Here is a 15,382-nt window from a genome sequence, read left to right as displayed (position 1 = left end):
CTAAGTATCGCTCAAAGCAAAAAAGCGCACATCCCGAACCAAACTTTTTTGTTTTTAATCAGGTGTGATTTTATACATCGATTTTGTGAATTTTTTATGTCGAACATAATTAAGTCATACATGCACTTGCAATCTTGTCAATTTTTTTTATTGACCATAAACTAATACAAAGCAATCACAACCGATGCATACACCGATCCATTTCTTAATGGCATTTCTCTATAGCAGAAATTACGACAACAGAAAAGCTATCACTTTGCACTTGATTATAAGAAAACTTAGACTCTTTTGGATTAAAATCAAGTTGATTAGATTGTCAATTTCAAAGAACACAGAACAAGCCCTATATTACGATGCGTACTTTGTACGAGACGATAAACAACACTTATTCTAGAGACAAGTCGCAGAATAAAAAAAAAATCATCAAGGAAAACACTGTATCCTGTAACTATCACTTTAATCGAATGAAAATGCTTCGGAAAAGTGTTTAACAAGAAAAACTACCCGCTGCCTACCTGACTTCAACTACACAAAAGAGCTGTTACAAAAACAAACCATACGCGGACCTTTTAATCAAGTTAAAAAGGGGAAAAATAACAAGTTTCTTTCGCATTATAAAATAGATGGGTTGTTTATTTAGAGCAAACGAGTTGATAAAAAATATAGTCTATAATTTGATATCTTATACGCTTCATTTGGCCAATGATATAAAATGTATTCGTACGAGTTTTGAGTTTGCTTAAAATGGAAATTCTTTGAGTTGAAGTGAGTTGCTTCCAATCCGGTTCGTTAGTTAAAAGTCGTACACGCGCGCGCACCACTGATTACTAGCACCCATTGGATAAACACGTAAGTTGCGTTAACTTCCGGTTCGAATGGTTCCAATGCTACTTAATGGCCAGTAGGCTTGGTTTGAACTGAAGTGACGTCACACTAACGAACCGGATAGTTAACAGTCTGCACTGTGTTTGTTTTAACCCGAAAAAGCGGTTGTGTGTGTTTGTTTGTTTGTTTGTTTAAACGTTCTTTTGGCTGGCTGTGAAAGATTTTAATGAATACGTCCAATAGTATAATTACAATGCAATCGGATAAGGGGTGTTGGAATTACCACCGTTTGTAATGGACCGATCCGCTAAGCTCCTCCCCATCAGGTTCTGACCAATCACAGTGGTGATTTACGTCCGACATGCGTGCGCGTGGGTCAGCCAAGCGCGCGGTTGGAACGCGCATGTGGCGTTGGATAGGCCCACGTGGTGTTGCCCACGTGCTCAGTGGGTGGTGCCTACTGGATCGATCGATTGGGTTCTGGAGCGAGCAACTCGAGAAAATAAGGGTGACATTTTATACCACTCAAGTATTCGAAAAATGTGATATTTAGCAGGACCAATTTTTAAATTCGTGTCAAAAATTCGTAAAACATCCGACCAAAAAAAAATCATAAAAATAAAATTCGGATCTGAGCTCTTTAAAACACTTTTTTCGATCCCTAAAAAAAGTCAGCTAGAAATAAAAATCATGACTGTTTTAGGAAAAAGTAGATTTAATAATTGTCCTAACTTAAAGAAAGTTATCATTTGATCTTCCATTCTCAACTAATAAGCTGCCAGCAGGAGCAAGGAGGCCCTCTACATGCAAGAACATCCCTATTAAAGTAAAAACACATCTGAAACTAAACTTAAACATTTTTGTTTGGGCAATTTGCGCTTTTTTGATTTTTAACCCCTATAATTATCTGCTACCTAAGTCCTAATTGTTATTTTTCGACTTTGTGACAGCACAGTAAATGTTGAGTCTGGTCAACCTATAGTTTGCACATCACAACCAAGGTATCTAACAGGTTACCAGACCTGCCGGTGATCATCACTTGGCAGACTGGTGAATTTCTATATTCCTGTTGCACAACACATCAGCTAAACAGGGTACGAGACCCATCGTCTTGTAGCCTCCTAGTTTATCCTTATACGATGACAAACACAATGTAATGACACTAACAAAAGGACCCAGTAGCTAAATCTCAAAGCATGACCAAACGCTCCCAAAAATGCGTATTATCTACAGCCAGAGCGCTAGCTAAACACATGTATATGCCTGGTTTTGTTTTTTCAATCATACTGTTGCTCTGGTTTACCACACTGTTGCTATAAAAAAGGGAACATCTTGAAGCTGCCCTTTATATACAAGTATGTAAAATCCCTACCCATTCAAGGCATCATAAAAATTACTATCTTGAACAAACAAAAAACGTGTTACATGTATGTACGTTTCGAGTTATCAATACAACAAAGTCAAGGGACTAAAGTCGTTGAAGTTGTTGTTTAGTTGTTGTTGAAAGAAATGTAACATTTAGTTTTGTGTGACCTAAATCGTGAGGCTTCAAGTTTTGCCAGAATCTGGTTGTCCAGAAATATTGCCAAATGTATTTCCCCCCAAAAGGTGACAAGAACAAACTTCATAATGTAATTTGATGATCTGAATATTCTCAATTCAGGGCATTCCTATTTCTCTTCTAATGCTACTTTTTCCTATATGTATTACATACGGTACTCCACTTTGAAAAGAAACACAAATAAGACAAACAAATGACAACTATGGAGTACATTGTACATGTAGCAGACACGACAGATTATTTGCAAACCCAATTGGAAATTAAAAACAAAACACAAACACTAAACGCTAAACTCCTACTTTACATAATTGAATAAAAATATTTTCAGAGGTCTTCAAAAGCCACGTCAGAACACCATGCCACTAAGAATTCTCAAGAATCAATTTGAATTTGGCACAGACATGCAACACAATACATTTCTTTTGAGGTATAATGGAAACCAATTTTAAACCATAATCAAGATTGTGTCTTTTTGATTGTCGTCCAGAAGTTTTATTTTTTAGATATCGGACAATCACAATCCGAATGGCATGGTGCTCACCTTCCGACCCTAAACCTCAATTTTATCTTTCCTTTTTTTAAAAACCACTAAATTCACATTTCCATTAAAATTCATTCCTTCTTAAAACACTGAATTACCGTGGTGGTTTAAATGATCTCTTTCTTCGCATCTTAATAGTAATTTACACAAAAATCACTGAATATTCATAAACTCACTACATATTCATAGTCAATTATAGACCAACCCGGGTGGGGGCGGGGCTTTATACGGCCACGGCGGCGGCAGCAGGGGCCACGCTCTCTCCGTTGTTCATTCCGTCGTGCTGCACGGCGTCTTTCTTCAGGTTGTCAATGTTTTCTGATGGGGTAGCGTTATTTGGTACATCCTGGGTGATGAAAACAAATGTGTCAAAAAATAGCAAAAGAGGTAGCAATGGGCAGTATGCATTGCGGGTGTCTCAAAGGGTGTTCTGTGCTAGAGCTGTGCTGAATATCCTGAACAAGGAATTTTCGATCATCAAAGGAATAACCGAATAGCATTTTATTTAATTCAAATATTCAACAAAATCTGAGCAGTCTCGTGGTTATATTGTTAGTGAAATGACACATTTTTGTAAAAGTCTTCTTTAAAAATCGGTCGAATATCACTTGTGTCCATGGCTCACCTGTTCTTTGGAAGGTTCCTCAACAGGTTTATCTGCAACTGAAATAAAAATGATATCAGAGATTATGGCTTTAACGACGACAATTTTTTTGGGGGGGAGAGATTCCAAGATCTAGGATTTGCAGATTTGGGTAGGAGGTGCTGCAGATTTAGCTCCGAAAATAGAAAAAAAGGTGCCCCACTTAACTTGACTTTAACCCAAGTCCAACCACACTCAGATGTAAGGAATGAAAATTAGAGGAGCCCACAGTGAAAATGATTTGTGAATGCTGCTTAAATTGTAAGACTTGTATAAGTTACAATTTTTTTGTCCAATCTGTGGGCAGAGGAACACTATTTCACAGTTGTCATTTACTCAAGTCCATAACTGACATAACTGACAACTTTAGTCCGTATTGAGTAGTAATTTTGCAGAGACTATACTCTATTCAAATCATGACTAAAACCCAGAGTCACTGCGACAAAATAACTCAACTCTACTCTCTTAGCAAAATCAGCCCTAAAGACCTTCCAAAATACTCACTACAGTTTCTCTGTTATTTCACCCAATACGGACAGACTAGCCTCTATTCAAACGACTCAGCTCGACTCTCTCAGCCCTTCCAAACGACTAACAACTCTGTTACTTCAGCCAATACGGACAGTGCATTAGCATTGTAGTCGAGTCCATCACAAATTCGGTCATGTAAGTCCAGCCACAAGTCCAGCCACAAGTGCCGGTAAGTTTGGATGACCAATCGCAAAGGAATGCTTCAGTCACAACTAATATGAAAAAACGTGTGAAATAAGACTGGGTGGATTTGTGAGGACTTGTGAGGATATGGGAGGACTTGTGTTGGACCAGTGAGGGCTTGTGAGCACTTGTGAAGACCTGTGAGGACTTGTGAGGATTTGTGAAGACATGTGAGGGCTTGTGAGGGCTTGTGAGCACCTGTGAGGACCTGTGAGCACCTGTGAGGACCTGTGAGGACTTGTGAGGACTTGTGAGAACTTGTGGGGGTATGTAAGGGCTTGCGAGGAGTTGTGAGGACTTGTGAAGACCTGTCAGGACTTGTGAGGACTTGTGAGAACTTGTAGGGATATGCGAGGGCTTGCGAGGAGTTGTGAGGATTTGTGAGGACTTGTGATGGTCTCAGCTACAGCAATGCAGGGAACAGGCAAGGCCATGACAACATTGGCAGATTGATAGAAATAACAGAATTGCTGAAACTCAGCCTAGTCTCCGTTTGTGAAACTCAATAATATCAGTGACTCGAATGGACTCAAGCAAAACAATTGACTCCACACAACTCAACTGGGGGCACACTTTGTGACTTAACGCAACTCGACCTTGTTGACCGAATGACTCACCTTGAGTCGAGTCACTCTCTTAGAATGACTTGACTCGACCCGAGTCACATAATAAGCCAGTTTGGTATTTCAATGACCCCAGGTCATTCGGGATTACATCGCTGACGTAATGTTACGCGATGTTACATGTATGCCCATTCTGCTCGTTATTGCCACACAAGCATTGGCGCCCGCGCGTTCATCGCCTTCGATCAATTATCCCGAATGACCCGTGACCCATATCGTTGTGAACATGCGCAGTTGAAATACCGAACTGGCTTATTCAGTGAGTCATTTCAACTCTGTCTCTTTCTAGGGCCATCTTCAGGATCAGCACACATCACCCACTCCCATAAAAAAAGTCCTTCAGGGGCCTTCTAGATGGCAGGTTCCACCACCTTTTCCTCAAAAGGGGCCGTATCATAAGTCTGACGCCTCATAGGTCCGACGCCTCATAAGTCCGAAATTTCGGAGTTATGAGGCATCGGACTTATGAGGCATAACATTTTATTTATTCCGATTCATAGGTCCAACGCCTCATAAGTCCGACATCGGAATAACAAGGCGTTTAAATTTGTCGGACCTACGAGGCGTCGGAGCTATGAGGCATCGGACCTATGAGGTGTCGGACTTATGAGGCGTCGGACCTATGGGGCATCGGACTTATGGGCATGTACATGTATTTGGTTAGGGGATGCGATTTTGTGGGACTTATGAGGCGTCGGACCTATGAGGCGTCTGACTTATGAGCGGGCCCCCCCTCAAAAGACTGATCCATGTAGTCTGATTCAGACTGATCCACCCACTGCGTACGTGGGCAACCAACACGTGCACCTCTCTAATGCCAAACAGCATGTTCCAGCCCAGTGCACATCATACGTGCACACACACATGTCAGGCTTTTTTGTACGCAGTCGGTCACTAACCATGACTGTGATTGGTTAAATCACCATAGGGGGTGGCTTAACCCTAACCCTGCCAGGCGCAACACAGTGCATCCGGTGGAAAAGTCCGGTGCACTTTGATGCATTCAGCTACCAACACCAGTGCATAAACGGCCAGTTCTGAAACAATAAGAGCTAATCCCATTGAACAGTGCCACAGTTGTATCCTGCTGCATTCGGTGATCATGGTCTCTAAGGCAGTTTGGCCTTAAGACTTTAACCTGATGGATCTTGCTACACTGGGCAGGCTTGTCACTTAGACGAGTGTTGCATGGTGCTGCGTGTGGCAGGGTTTATAGCCAAAATAACCTGGGAGTTGCATCGGTCTGTTCTCTGCTGTACGAAGATCAATCTTATTCAAAGTGCCAGTGATATCAGAAAAAAAATCTCCAGGTGCTTTTACGTTTAAAGGGTGAGAGCAGGAGAGATGTGCAATCATTTTGACAAATTTAATATGCGGAAGGAACGTGCAAGTGCAGACACAACATGGCATGCAGGGAAACGGCGCAGAGCAAAAAGAACACGGTGCTGGCTTTCAAACAAAGCAAAGTTAAGGCCGGTGCTTACTTGGCACTAAAGTGAATGTGAGCCCGAAGTTGTGACGGCATGTCAAGTTTCGTGCTGCGAATTTGCAAAAGTTGAACACATTTCAATTCCAGCAAATTTCCAAGCGAATGTGACTGCGTCATGATGTCAGATTCGCTTCGCAATCGCATGTGTGAAGTATGAACTGGCCTGTAGTACCGGGTACAAGCTCAAAGCACGGGACCACAGCCTATCGCTTTACTTGCTAGAAAAGCAGAACAAGCCATTGTGGACTAGGAAAATGAAGCCAATAAGATGAAGTCTGGCGCATCGAAAGTGCAGCATGCGCGTGAGCGGGACACCACCGCAGTAAAAGCTTCTAATTCTGGTCGCCGTATTCCACTATAAGGTTGCATGTGTACACAAGCTGTGTCCCTCACACAGGACTTTTCGCGCGAGCATAACGCAGCGCCATCTACAGTTTCATCAGGGAGTCCTACAGCACCTACGGGTTTTTCCAAGCGAAAGCAAAAAAAAAGGTAAGCAAGCATAGAAGCCACAGCATGATAGATAACAAGACGTCATACACAACTCAAATACCCTCTCCTGTCCTCACCCTTCTGATCTGACTCATCTGACTCCGCCCCTCCGGGGGTACCGGGAGTCGGGCTCGGCTCGGCGTCCGAGGCCGGCGTGATCATAATTTCGGGCTTTGTGAGGAATTGCAGCGGTGGTGGGTACTTGCGGTGGCCGGGCGACGCGCCTGTTAATAATGACGTGAAAATGTTCAAAGGTTCGGTTAGGGTGCGTCAGAGATGACATGCAAATGTGCGTCGAGAAGTGGTTTACTGGTGACCCTTCTGCTAATGCTTAGAAGGTGCTGACACTGAGTTGTAATTAATGCAGAGAATGGACGGTAGTGGGATGGAAAAGAAACCAAAGTAAAGAAATCACAAATGGAAAGTATGCGGAGCAAAACGTGCGACAGGCAGTATTGATGATTTGTCAAATAATGATATGAACTTGCAAAAGCAATGAATTAACATTGGCAATATGGTATCAATTTACATGGATTTACAGGCACAGGGAAAATTGTTGTCCTGTAATTCTCCGTAATACACCATGATATTCACAAATTAAACAAACTAATACGTTTTACCACTATTTGACAAATTAGCAACTTGAAGCTGTTGACAACAGAACTGCTATGCAATGCAGGGCAACATCTTAAAACACAAAGCAGAAAAAAAGATGCGTGCCTTGTGCCCTCTGCCACCAAGCATAAAAAAAAAAAAAGAATCTGCGTCTTGAAGAAAAGCAGCATTTCAAACAAACAAACTGCAACAAGCAACTGCCATGCATAGCCTTGTGACCAATTGCTCAAGGTTTTAAGGCTCACCAGACACTGCACCCTGTCCGCCGTCAGTTTGTGGGGCCGCCGTTTCTTGCTGCGGCTTGGAGGAATCCTGTGAAAGATTGACCGCTACGTCCTCAACTTTTCGCGTGGTCTCTGGGGCGGCGGCTTTTTCGGCGACAGCTGCGGTTACGTTCTGTACATTGGCCGAGACAACCACAACATCCGGCTGCTGCTGTTGGGATTTCGTGTCGGCAACCGGAATCACTATGGGAGTCGAGACCGTCACAGGGGCCTGAGCTGTGGGCTGGACCTCTGTTCGGGATGGGGCGGGTGGTCCAGCGGCCTGTGAGGTCTCAGGAATGGCCTGTGAGGTCTCGAGAGCGGCCGTTGGCTTGGGGGCCGATTCAACTGTCTGCTTAGCGGGGGACTGGGTTACCGTGGGCTTGGCTGCAGTGGGGGCTGGTGGTGATGCCTTGATGACCTGGGGCAGGGCCGTTGGCGGGGCCGTGGGCGGGGCCGCGGGTGTGGCCGCTGGCTTTTTCACCTCCTGAGCCACGGTGCTGTGTTGCGGGACTTGTGAGGCGGTGATCTTAACCACCGGGTTCTGCATCATTGGGATTGTGGGCTTCACTTTGGGCGGAGCCTCTGACTTTGCCTCTGGGGCAGGCGCCTTGGCTGTTTCATGTTTTTTTGAGTTTTGTAAAATAAGTGGTTGGTGTTAGTTTGTGTCAGTTTGTCAGTGTGGATGTGTCAATGAAGAGAGAGGGATTACAGATAAAGGGGGAAAAACAGAAAGATGTATTCACGTTAAAATGAAAAATGCTCGGTTAACGTTCAGATGCATAGGACTACAACATGTATAAGGGAGCCTCTCAAAAGTAGGAACGTCCCCGTTCAAATCGGGAACGTACTGTGTTTCCAGCGTGTTCCCAACTGGAATAGGCTGTCCCCAAGTATGCATGCACACACATAGACCAACGTTCCACCGAGGGATCACCCGGCATTTCCGGGCTGTTCCAAGTGAGAACTAGGCATGTTTCCAAGTGGAACATGCATTCCCACTTTCGAGACGTTCCCTAATGGACCGATCCAGTAAGCTCCGCCCAGTGCGCACGTGGGCAAATTAACACGTGCTCCTCTCCAATGCCACGCTGCATTTTCTTTCCGCGCGCATCATATGCGCGTGCACGCATGTCGGACTTTAGTGCACGCACGTCGGACCTAAATCACGGCTGTGATTGGTCTGAACACCATGGGGCGGTGCTTACTGGATCGGTCCATTGTGAACCCCTCTATGCTGCCCTTTTTGGTATAACATTGTTACATCCTTCGCTCGTAAACCCCGCCCTGCAAACAGGGTGCTGGGAAGGACTGATGAGCTTCACAGAATCTTGTGAAGGAAGTGGGTATGGCATTCTGGGCAACTTATCATGACCTATATAAAAACATCCAGCTGCAGCTGCTTAAGACCGCAGTTAGCTAATGCGCGCAAATGCTATCTGAAAAATGTCTCCTAGAAATGCATACATGTACACTCCATACCTGATGTGATTTCTTTTTCATTGCAGACCATGTGGACAAATTTGAGCATCGCATACTGAATGCAATTTGACCCTTCGTGAATTCGAAACGGAGCCTGAGCAAGTGCCGGGAATTGAGAATTTACAAAACAGATACATTTTACAGATTTTCCTACATTACTACGCTTTTCAACAAAAATAAGCATTTATGAATGGGAATAAAAGAGCAGTGATTCGGTCTTAACGGCCGTTTAAAACAATGCAGGGTCGTTGGCCGTGATGACTTGCAGGCCACAGGCCATGCAAAATCTATCCAATCAGAGCTTAAATTCATCAGCCCTTCCCAGCGTCCTGTTTGCAGTGAAGGGGGGTACGAGCAAAGTTTTATCCGTGCTCTTCAACACGACAGAAAAAAAATCTACTTTATTCTGTTGTGGACATTTTTGACCTCTTGACCACTTGAAGAAATGCTTTGATTGTGGTTTGCTTTAGTAATTTAAAAACAAAAGATCTATTTTTCGGGGTGAAAATTGAAAACTGCACGTGGAGAGCAAAATTATAAAGACCCGCAGTTTGACATTAACTCTTTAGTCTCTGTAACCACCCTGACGACTGTTGCATCCTAAACCGCCCAAGCACTTTATGGTTTGATTGATTCTTCAATGAATAAACACAATGTGATACAATGTAGTACAAGTGCTAATGGTTAAGGTTTCCAACGACAGCATGTTGCATGCATACACTCAACACAACTGCTAGCATGCGAGCTTTCTGCTTGCTGCTCAAGGAAGTGGCAACAATGGCAACAATGCAAATTTGCAGTATGCATATTCATGATAATTTACATTTTTTTTGCATATCTACGATAATTTACATGTATGCATATTCATGACAACTGTGCTCTGGCTTTGAATGTATTGCACTCGCTATGACAATATGGCACGAGTCGAAAATATTGTCATAGCCAGTGCAATACATTCTTGTATCCCCCGAAAAAAAAGCCATCCAATATTATTATTTTTATTTATATCAGGCTGACTTGATTCGCAAGAAATTCAAGACAATGTCTTCATTTCTCCTATTTCGTCAAAATATTTGAAGACGCCATTGTGATTATTGACATTAGTACGCGTATACCAGGCCTGCTGCGCGCTGCGTCCGTGTTCGCTGGTGACTTGTTGACAACTGTGAGTTCCTACGCTCTTGATCGTGCAGGAACCAGCAAAAATGCCTGGATGAGGGCGCGCTGGACAATATCAAAAGTAATATTGTAATGAATTTGGGTACTTTTACTGACAATATTGCTGTCATCCAGGTACGTTTTACAAAAGCATAAAATATGCTGATTTATTTTTACCGATGGAAGCCTGATATAAATAATAAACAGCGCAACGCGAGCGCTGTTTGTTGCAGTTGATTAACCGTGACTTGTTTTTTAAACCGTCATAAAAACCGTCATGACATGCTTAAGTTGTTTGCGCGTTGCATTTAGAGTACACTTTCAAAGTTCAATCCATCTAATTTCATTATGTTCTACAAACATGCACATGAATTCAAAATGTCTGCGCCCAGGATGGCTTCAAAGCGTCTCTGTGCGCAAGAATGAGGAGTTAGCGCTCTAGTAATTTAATATAGCTCTATGCTTGTCATTGACTTGTGTTGGACTTGATTGCAACTCTGATTGAAGCCCTGATGTGCCTAGCATAGGATACAACAACAGGCAACAAATATTAGGCGAATACAAGCGCATGCTTATTAAGCTCTGGCAGGAGCTTCAACATGTCACGTAATAGTCGGTCGGTCGGTCGGTCTGTCTGTCCCCGAAAATTGACCAAAAGTATGTGTTGTTCCGTATGTGCCATCTGCGTCGCATTTTCAGCATCGAATTTTTCAGCGTTGCATTTTTAAGTTCTGACAGGGATCGTTTGGATCGATTTCATGAAGAAGGTCATGCAAGACTTCTTGCAACACGGCCAGAGCTTATTGTGCGCTCACACTTACGGAGTATCAATTGCCATTACGGTTCCTGATAACTATTTTCTATCTTCCTAAGGGGTTTCATGATGTCCATTTTTCATGCTCCTGGGGGTTCTTTTCAACAGGAGATGTCAGTGGTTCTTGCAACACGACCAGAGCTTATTGTGCACTCGCACTTGTTTCATTTGCTCATACCCATCGTTCTATCTAAAGGCACTGGAAACTGCTTATTTCCTTCCTAAAATCTTGTAAAGGAAACGGAGATGTCCAAAAGCACTGTGGGATGCGCACTTGCCGTGATCAATGCCCGCATATTCCGTACGCATTTGTGTGCACGTGGACGATCTCCCCCAGTCACCAGTAAAGAAACTCTGTCCAATGGGAGTTCCAAGTGATTAGAGATAACCTGTGGCTTTGCATACACAGTGTGTACAAAGAAAAGCTTTGATTGTCATTGATTGAGAGAGGGCGCTGGTGCTATACACAAACCTTGATTTGTCTCCATCTTCTCGTCTTGAGACTCGGCGACCTCAGGTTTCCTGTTCTCCTCATCTGTGCCTTCTTGAGCATCTGTTGCATCCCCGCCTGAAGATTCAACAAAACAGAAGGCATGACAAGGACTTTCTGGTTTTCGAAACAATTGTTTTTCTCTACCTAATGAACGGCAAAATGTGAAAGAGTAGGCCTACCTACATGCAAAGGGTACACAGAAGCATAGGAACTACAATGTATGTTTGTTTTTGGAAGAGCTGCAAAATGGTAACAAAATGAGTTGGAATGACTCAACCAGACTTAGCCTAACCTGACCTGAACTGACCTCATGACCTGACCTGACCTCACGACTTGACCTCCTCCAACCTACCTTCTTTTTCCCCATCTCCAGCACCATCGGCCTTGACATCTTCCTGTTCTGTCTCAGCGGGTTCCTCCTCAGTCTCATCCTTGGATGTCTTGGCCTCGGGCTCCTCGTCTTCAGCTGGCTCCGGCTGTGCCTTGCGCTTACGACCCCTAGTTGACTAATCCGCATAAATGAAAGCAAAATCTTAATGCAGAAGCAATAGTCATTACGTAACCCTTACCATGTCCAGTCCGTGGCAAGTACTGCCAAGCTTCCACTGCAGTAGAGGAGCAATCGACAAGATGAATGAAATCCAGTCTTGGGAATGTAGGCACTCGAACCCATTACGTTGTAAGCATACAGTACCTAATGCGCGCTCCATGATGTGTACAAGTGAGGCACGGTAAGAAACCCTTGGGTCTGAGTGCCTACATACCCAAGACCCGATGGACTTCAATATATTGGGTTTTTTTTTCTCTTCACCAAAATATTTGTAAATATTACTCTGTGTTGTCTCAGGGCTTGGAGCAAATTTTACAAGCTTGCTCTGATGGGACCTGAACCCATGCATTCCTGCTTACTAGTGCAGACGTCTTACCAGTCACCACTCGACCGCCAAGCTTGCCGGGGTCAGCCAGCTGGTTTGAATTTGATTGAGCAGCAGGTATCGCAACCAAGCTATTTACTTGATGGAACTTGTAAATTCAACAATGGGTTGAATGAGATGTTAATTCAATTAGGTTTTTTCTTCTTCATTGATGTATTTTTTAACGAACACTGTATACTCTCAGTTGTCTGAAGAGCTTGCACAAAAAAAATCGCAAACTTACACGGCTGGAAAAATTAGTGTTATTGTGCATGTTAATTTTTACCTTTTTCGGAGATGGAGTCTTTTTCGCAGAGCCTGCAGGGCGCCCTCTACGCTCAGGTTTCTCGGCCGAGGTTGGGGTCTTCTTGGGTGCTGGCTTGGGTTTGGGTTCCGGGGAGGTCTGAGGCAGGGCAGCGATCCGAGTGCTACGCCTCCGCGGCTCCGTGGACGGGGACTGCGGTAACGAGCGAGTTGTGCGTGGCATGCTTGCTGATCTCTCCTCTCTGTGATTCAAACAATAAAAACCAAAAAATATTTTTATTTTTTTTCCATCCGTTTTTCAACTTTTGTGAATATACAGTGGAACGTCGCTATACTGCACACCGCTATACCGAACATTCGGCTATAACGAACATCGTCCTTGGCTCTTGATTTTTGGGTACAAAATGTACAGAATATTGCTGTTGAAAAATGTCAACAGAAGAGCGACAAGTGGCTATTATTTCCCCAAGGAATAGAAATGTTCATGAAGAAACAATAACAAAATCATTCCTTTGGAAAAATTCCACACTGGGCCACCGCTCAGAGCTCCTGCACAAAGTCTAGGGCCATGACAGAACATTTTAAAGTATTATCAAAGAATTTTTGCACTCCTTTAACAGTGTTTCTTCATCAGATTTACAATTTTTGGTACTTTTCAGGTCATATTAAGGAATATGAGTTTTGGCCCAGTATGTAATTTTTTCCGAACAGTTCAACACATGTTAGGCAGATAGGCCTTATTGTTTCTTTCTTTCTTTCTTTCTTTTTTGTGGGCGGAGGGGGGGGGGGGAGGCCCAACATTAAAATGAATATTTTTCAGGCACTTTTGTCTTGAGAGTTGAGCTAGCACGTAACCCACAAGGAAAAAATGTTGCAACCTGGCGCCACTTTTTTCTTCATAATCATAGGCCTATATCATCTCAATGAACTTAAGGTCAGTCATTGCAAAACTCAACTGAGTGATAAGACATGAATCTGGGACTGAGAAACATTTCCAATTTTGTTTGGAAACACTTGAAAATGTCTTGACTCTCAAGTCATAGACTTGTCTTTGTACACAACCGCGTGAAAAGTGGCATCAGGTTGCAACTTTTTTTTTCCAAAATTAAATAAAATCAAACTTTTCCCCGAATTGTTTTAATTTAGGTAATATTGTTTAGAAAGCTCCATAATAACCAAACATATTTTTACACCCCCCCCCAAAAAAAACCCAGCGCACTATCGTTTGATGACCTTTGAACTTTGCATTTAATTACTCAAAAGCCAGCACGTACGTACGTACGCGTGCGTGCGTGCATGCATATCATAATGCATGGAGCCAGTGACCAGTGCACTAGCGTAGGCCTAATTTTAACAATGCCCGGCTGAGGTGGCCCACTTTGGTGCCTTAAAAATACACCTTTTCGCTAAATTCTTGTGATAAAAATCGCCTTCATGCTTCCCATATTATCTAAGATACGTACCAACTTCTAAAAGGAGGGAAATTACCCCGAGAACGGTGGAAATCTGGGCTAAAATGGCCCGAGTGTTTGTTGCCAAACAAACAAGTGCCTCACGGAATGGCCTCGCTTTCAGCTGAACTTTGACCTCAATCCATATTATTGAGGAGCGCCACCGTTCGTTCGCAAACGGAAAGGGTAAACAATTATTTTGTTCCTCGCCTGCGTTTGTAACAGCTATTTGGCAAAAAGCTTCAATTGTCGACCACTTATGTCATTTTTTGTTTAAATTTGGTTTCATTTAGTTTCAGTCACGCATCACTACACATTTATCAATTGATCACAACAATATGTTTGGACACTGTAACCAACTTCAGTACTGTGTTAAAGGGAATATACAACATTTGCAAACATTGGAAAACAAAACTACCAAATTTTTACGAAATAGCTTACTAGGATGTTGGTAAATGAAAGTCTAAAGCATCCTGTAAAATTATGGCACCTGGTGTGAAGTCATTTCAAGAAAAGTGGTATTTTGTATAAATTTCCAACGGTGGTCGGCCGACCACCGTTGGAAAAACCTAACTATTTTTCAACTACTGCTCCAAATTTACCATTTTTTTTTCAGTCCAAATTTTGTTTGCTATTGGTTACATGTTCATGAACGGGTGCAGGCCAGCTAGACTGGTTTCCTTACCTTACAATTTTCCGGCATCTATAAATTGACTCATTTCATCTTTTGTGGAGTTAGGGAACCAGACTACTTGAACATTTTTGTTTTTCTTGGTTTTTCCAGCATTTTCGAACACAAAACTTCAAACTTGGCAGTGTAACAATATTTGATCTATTATACTAACCTCTCAAATAGTTCATTTCTGAAAATTACAGCAAAATCAAATGATGTTCATTCCCTTTAAGTAAGCTGCGTAAAATCCTTCATATTGTGAAAAGGGTTGCAGTAGGGATTGGAATAATTTGCCTATCAGTCATCATGGCAAGACCTCAGTTCAATGCTCAAGGGCAAATTTATGATTCCAATCTCAAACCGCAAC

General features: G+C 42.9%; 1 protein-coding gene across 3 annotated transcripts; it reads right to left on the bottom strand.

Moving 5' to 3' along the window:
- Positions 1–1,384: 1,384 nt before the first annotated feature.
- Positions 1,385–14,477, bottom strand: LOC119727184 (pollen-specific leucine-rich repeat extensin-like protein 1). Of its 3 annotated transcripts, none has more exons than XM_038199049.1 (8): positions 14,355–14,477; positions 12,914–13,133; positions 12,066–12,219; positions 11,693–11,788; positions 7,749–8,381; positions 6,966–7,112; positions 3,553–3,590; positions 1,385–3,273 (listed from the first exon to the last, which is right to left on the bottom strand). In XM_038199049.1, exons 2-8 carry the CDS (start codon positions 13,112–13,114, stop codon positions 3,151–3,153), a joined length of 1,392 nt encoding a protein of 463 aa, XP_038054977.1. In that variant the 5' UTR covers positions 13,115–13,133; positions 14,355–14,477; the 3' UTR covers positions 1,385–3,150. The 3 variants fall into 3 exon arrangements, with proteins under 3 accessions (XP_038054977.1, XP_038054983.1, XP_038054989.1); XM_038199055.1 differs by having other exon boundaries at positions 14,380–14,466; XM_038199061.1 differs by lacking the exon at positions 6,966–7,112.
- Positions 14,478–15,382: the final 905 nt, after the last annotated feature.

This window comes from Patiria miniata, unplaced genomic scaffold (assembly GCF_015706575.1).
Source record: "Patiria miniata isolate m_02_andy unplaced genomic scaffold, ASM1570657v1 HiC_scaffold_1, whole genome shotgun sequence".
Lineage (NCBI taxonomy): Eukaryota > Metazoa > Echinodermata > Asteroidea > Valvatida > Asterinidae > Patiria > Patiria miniata.
This window is presented reverse-complemented; position numbering and strand designations above follow the sequence as displayed.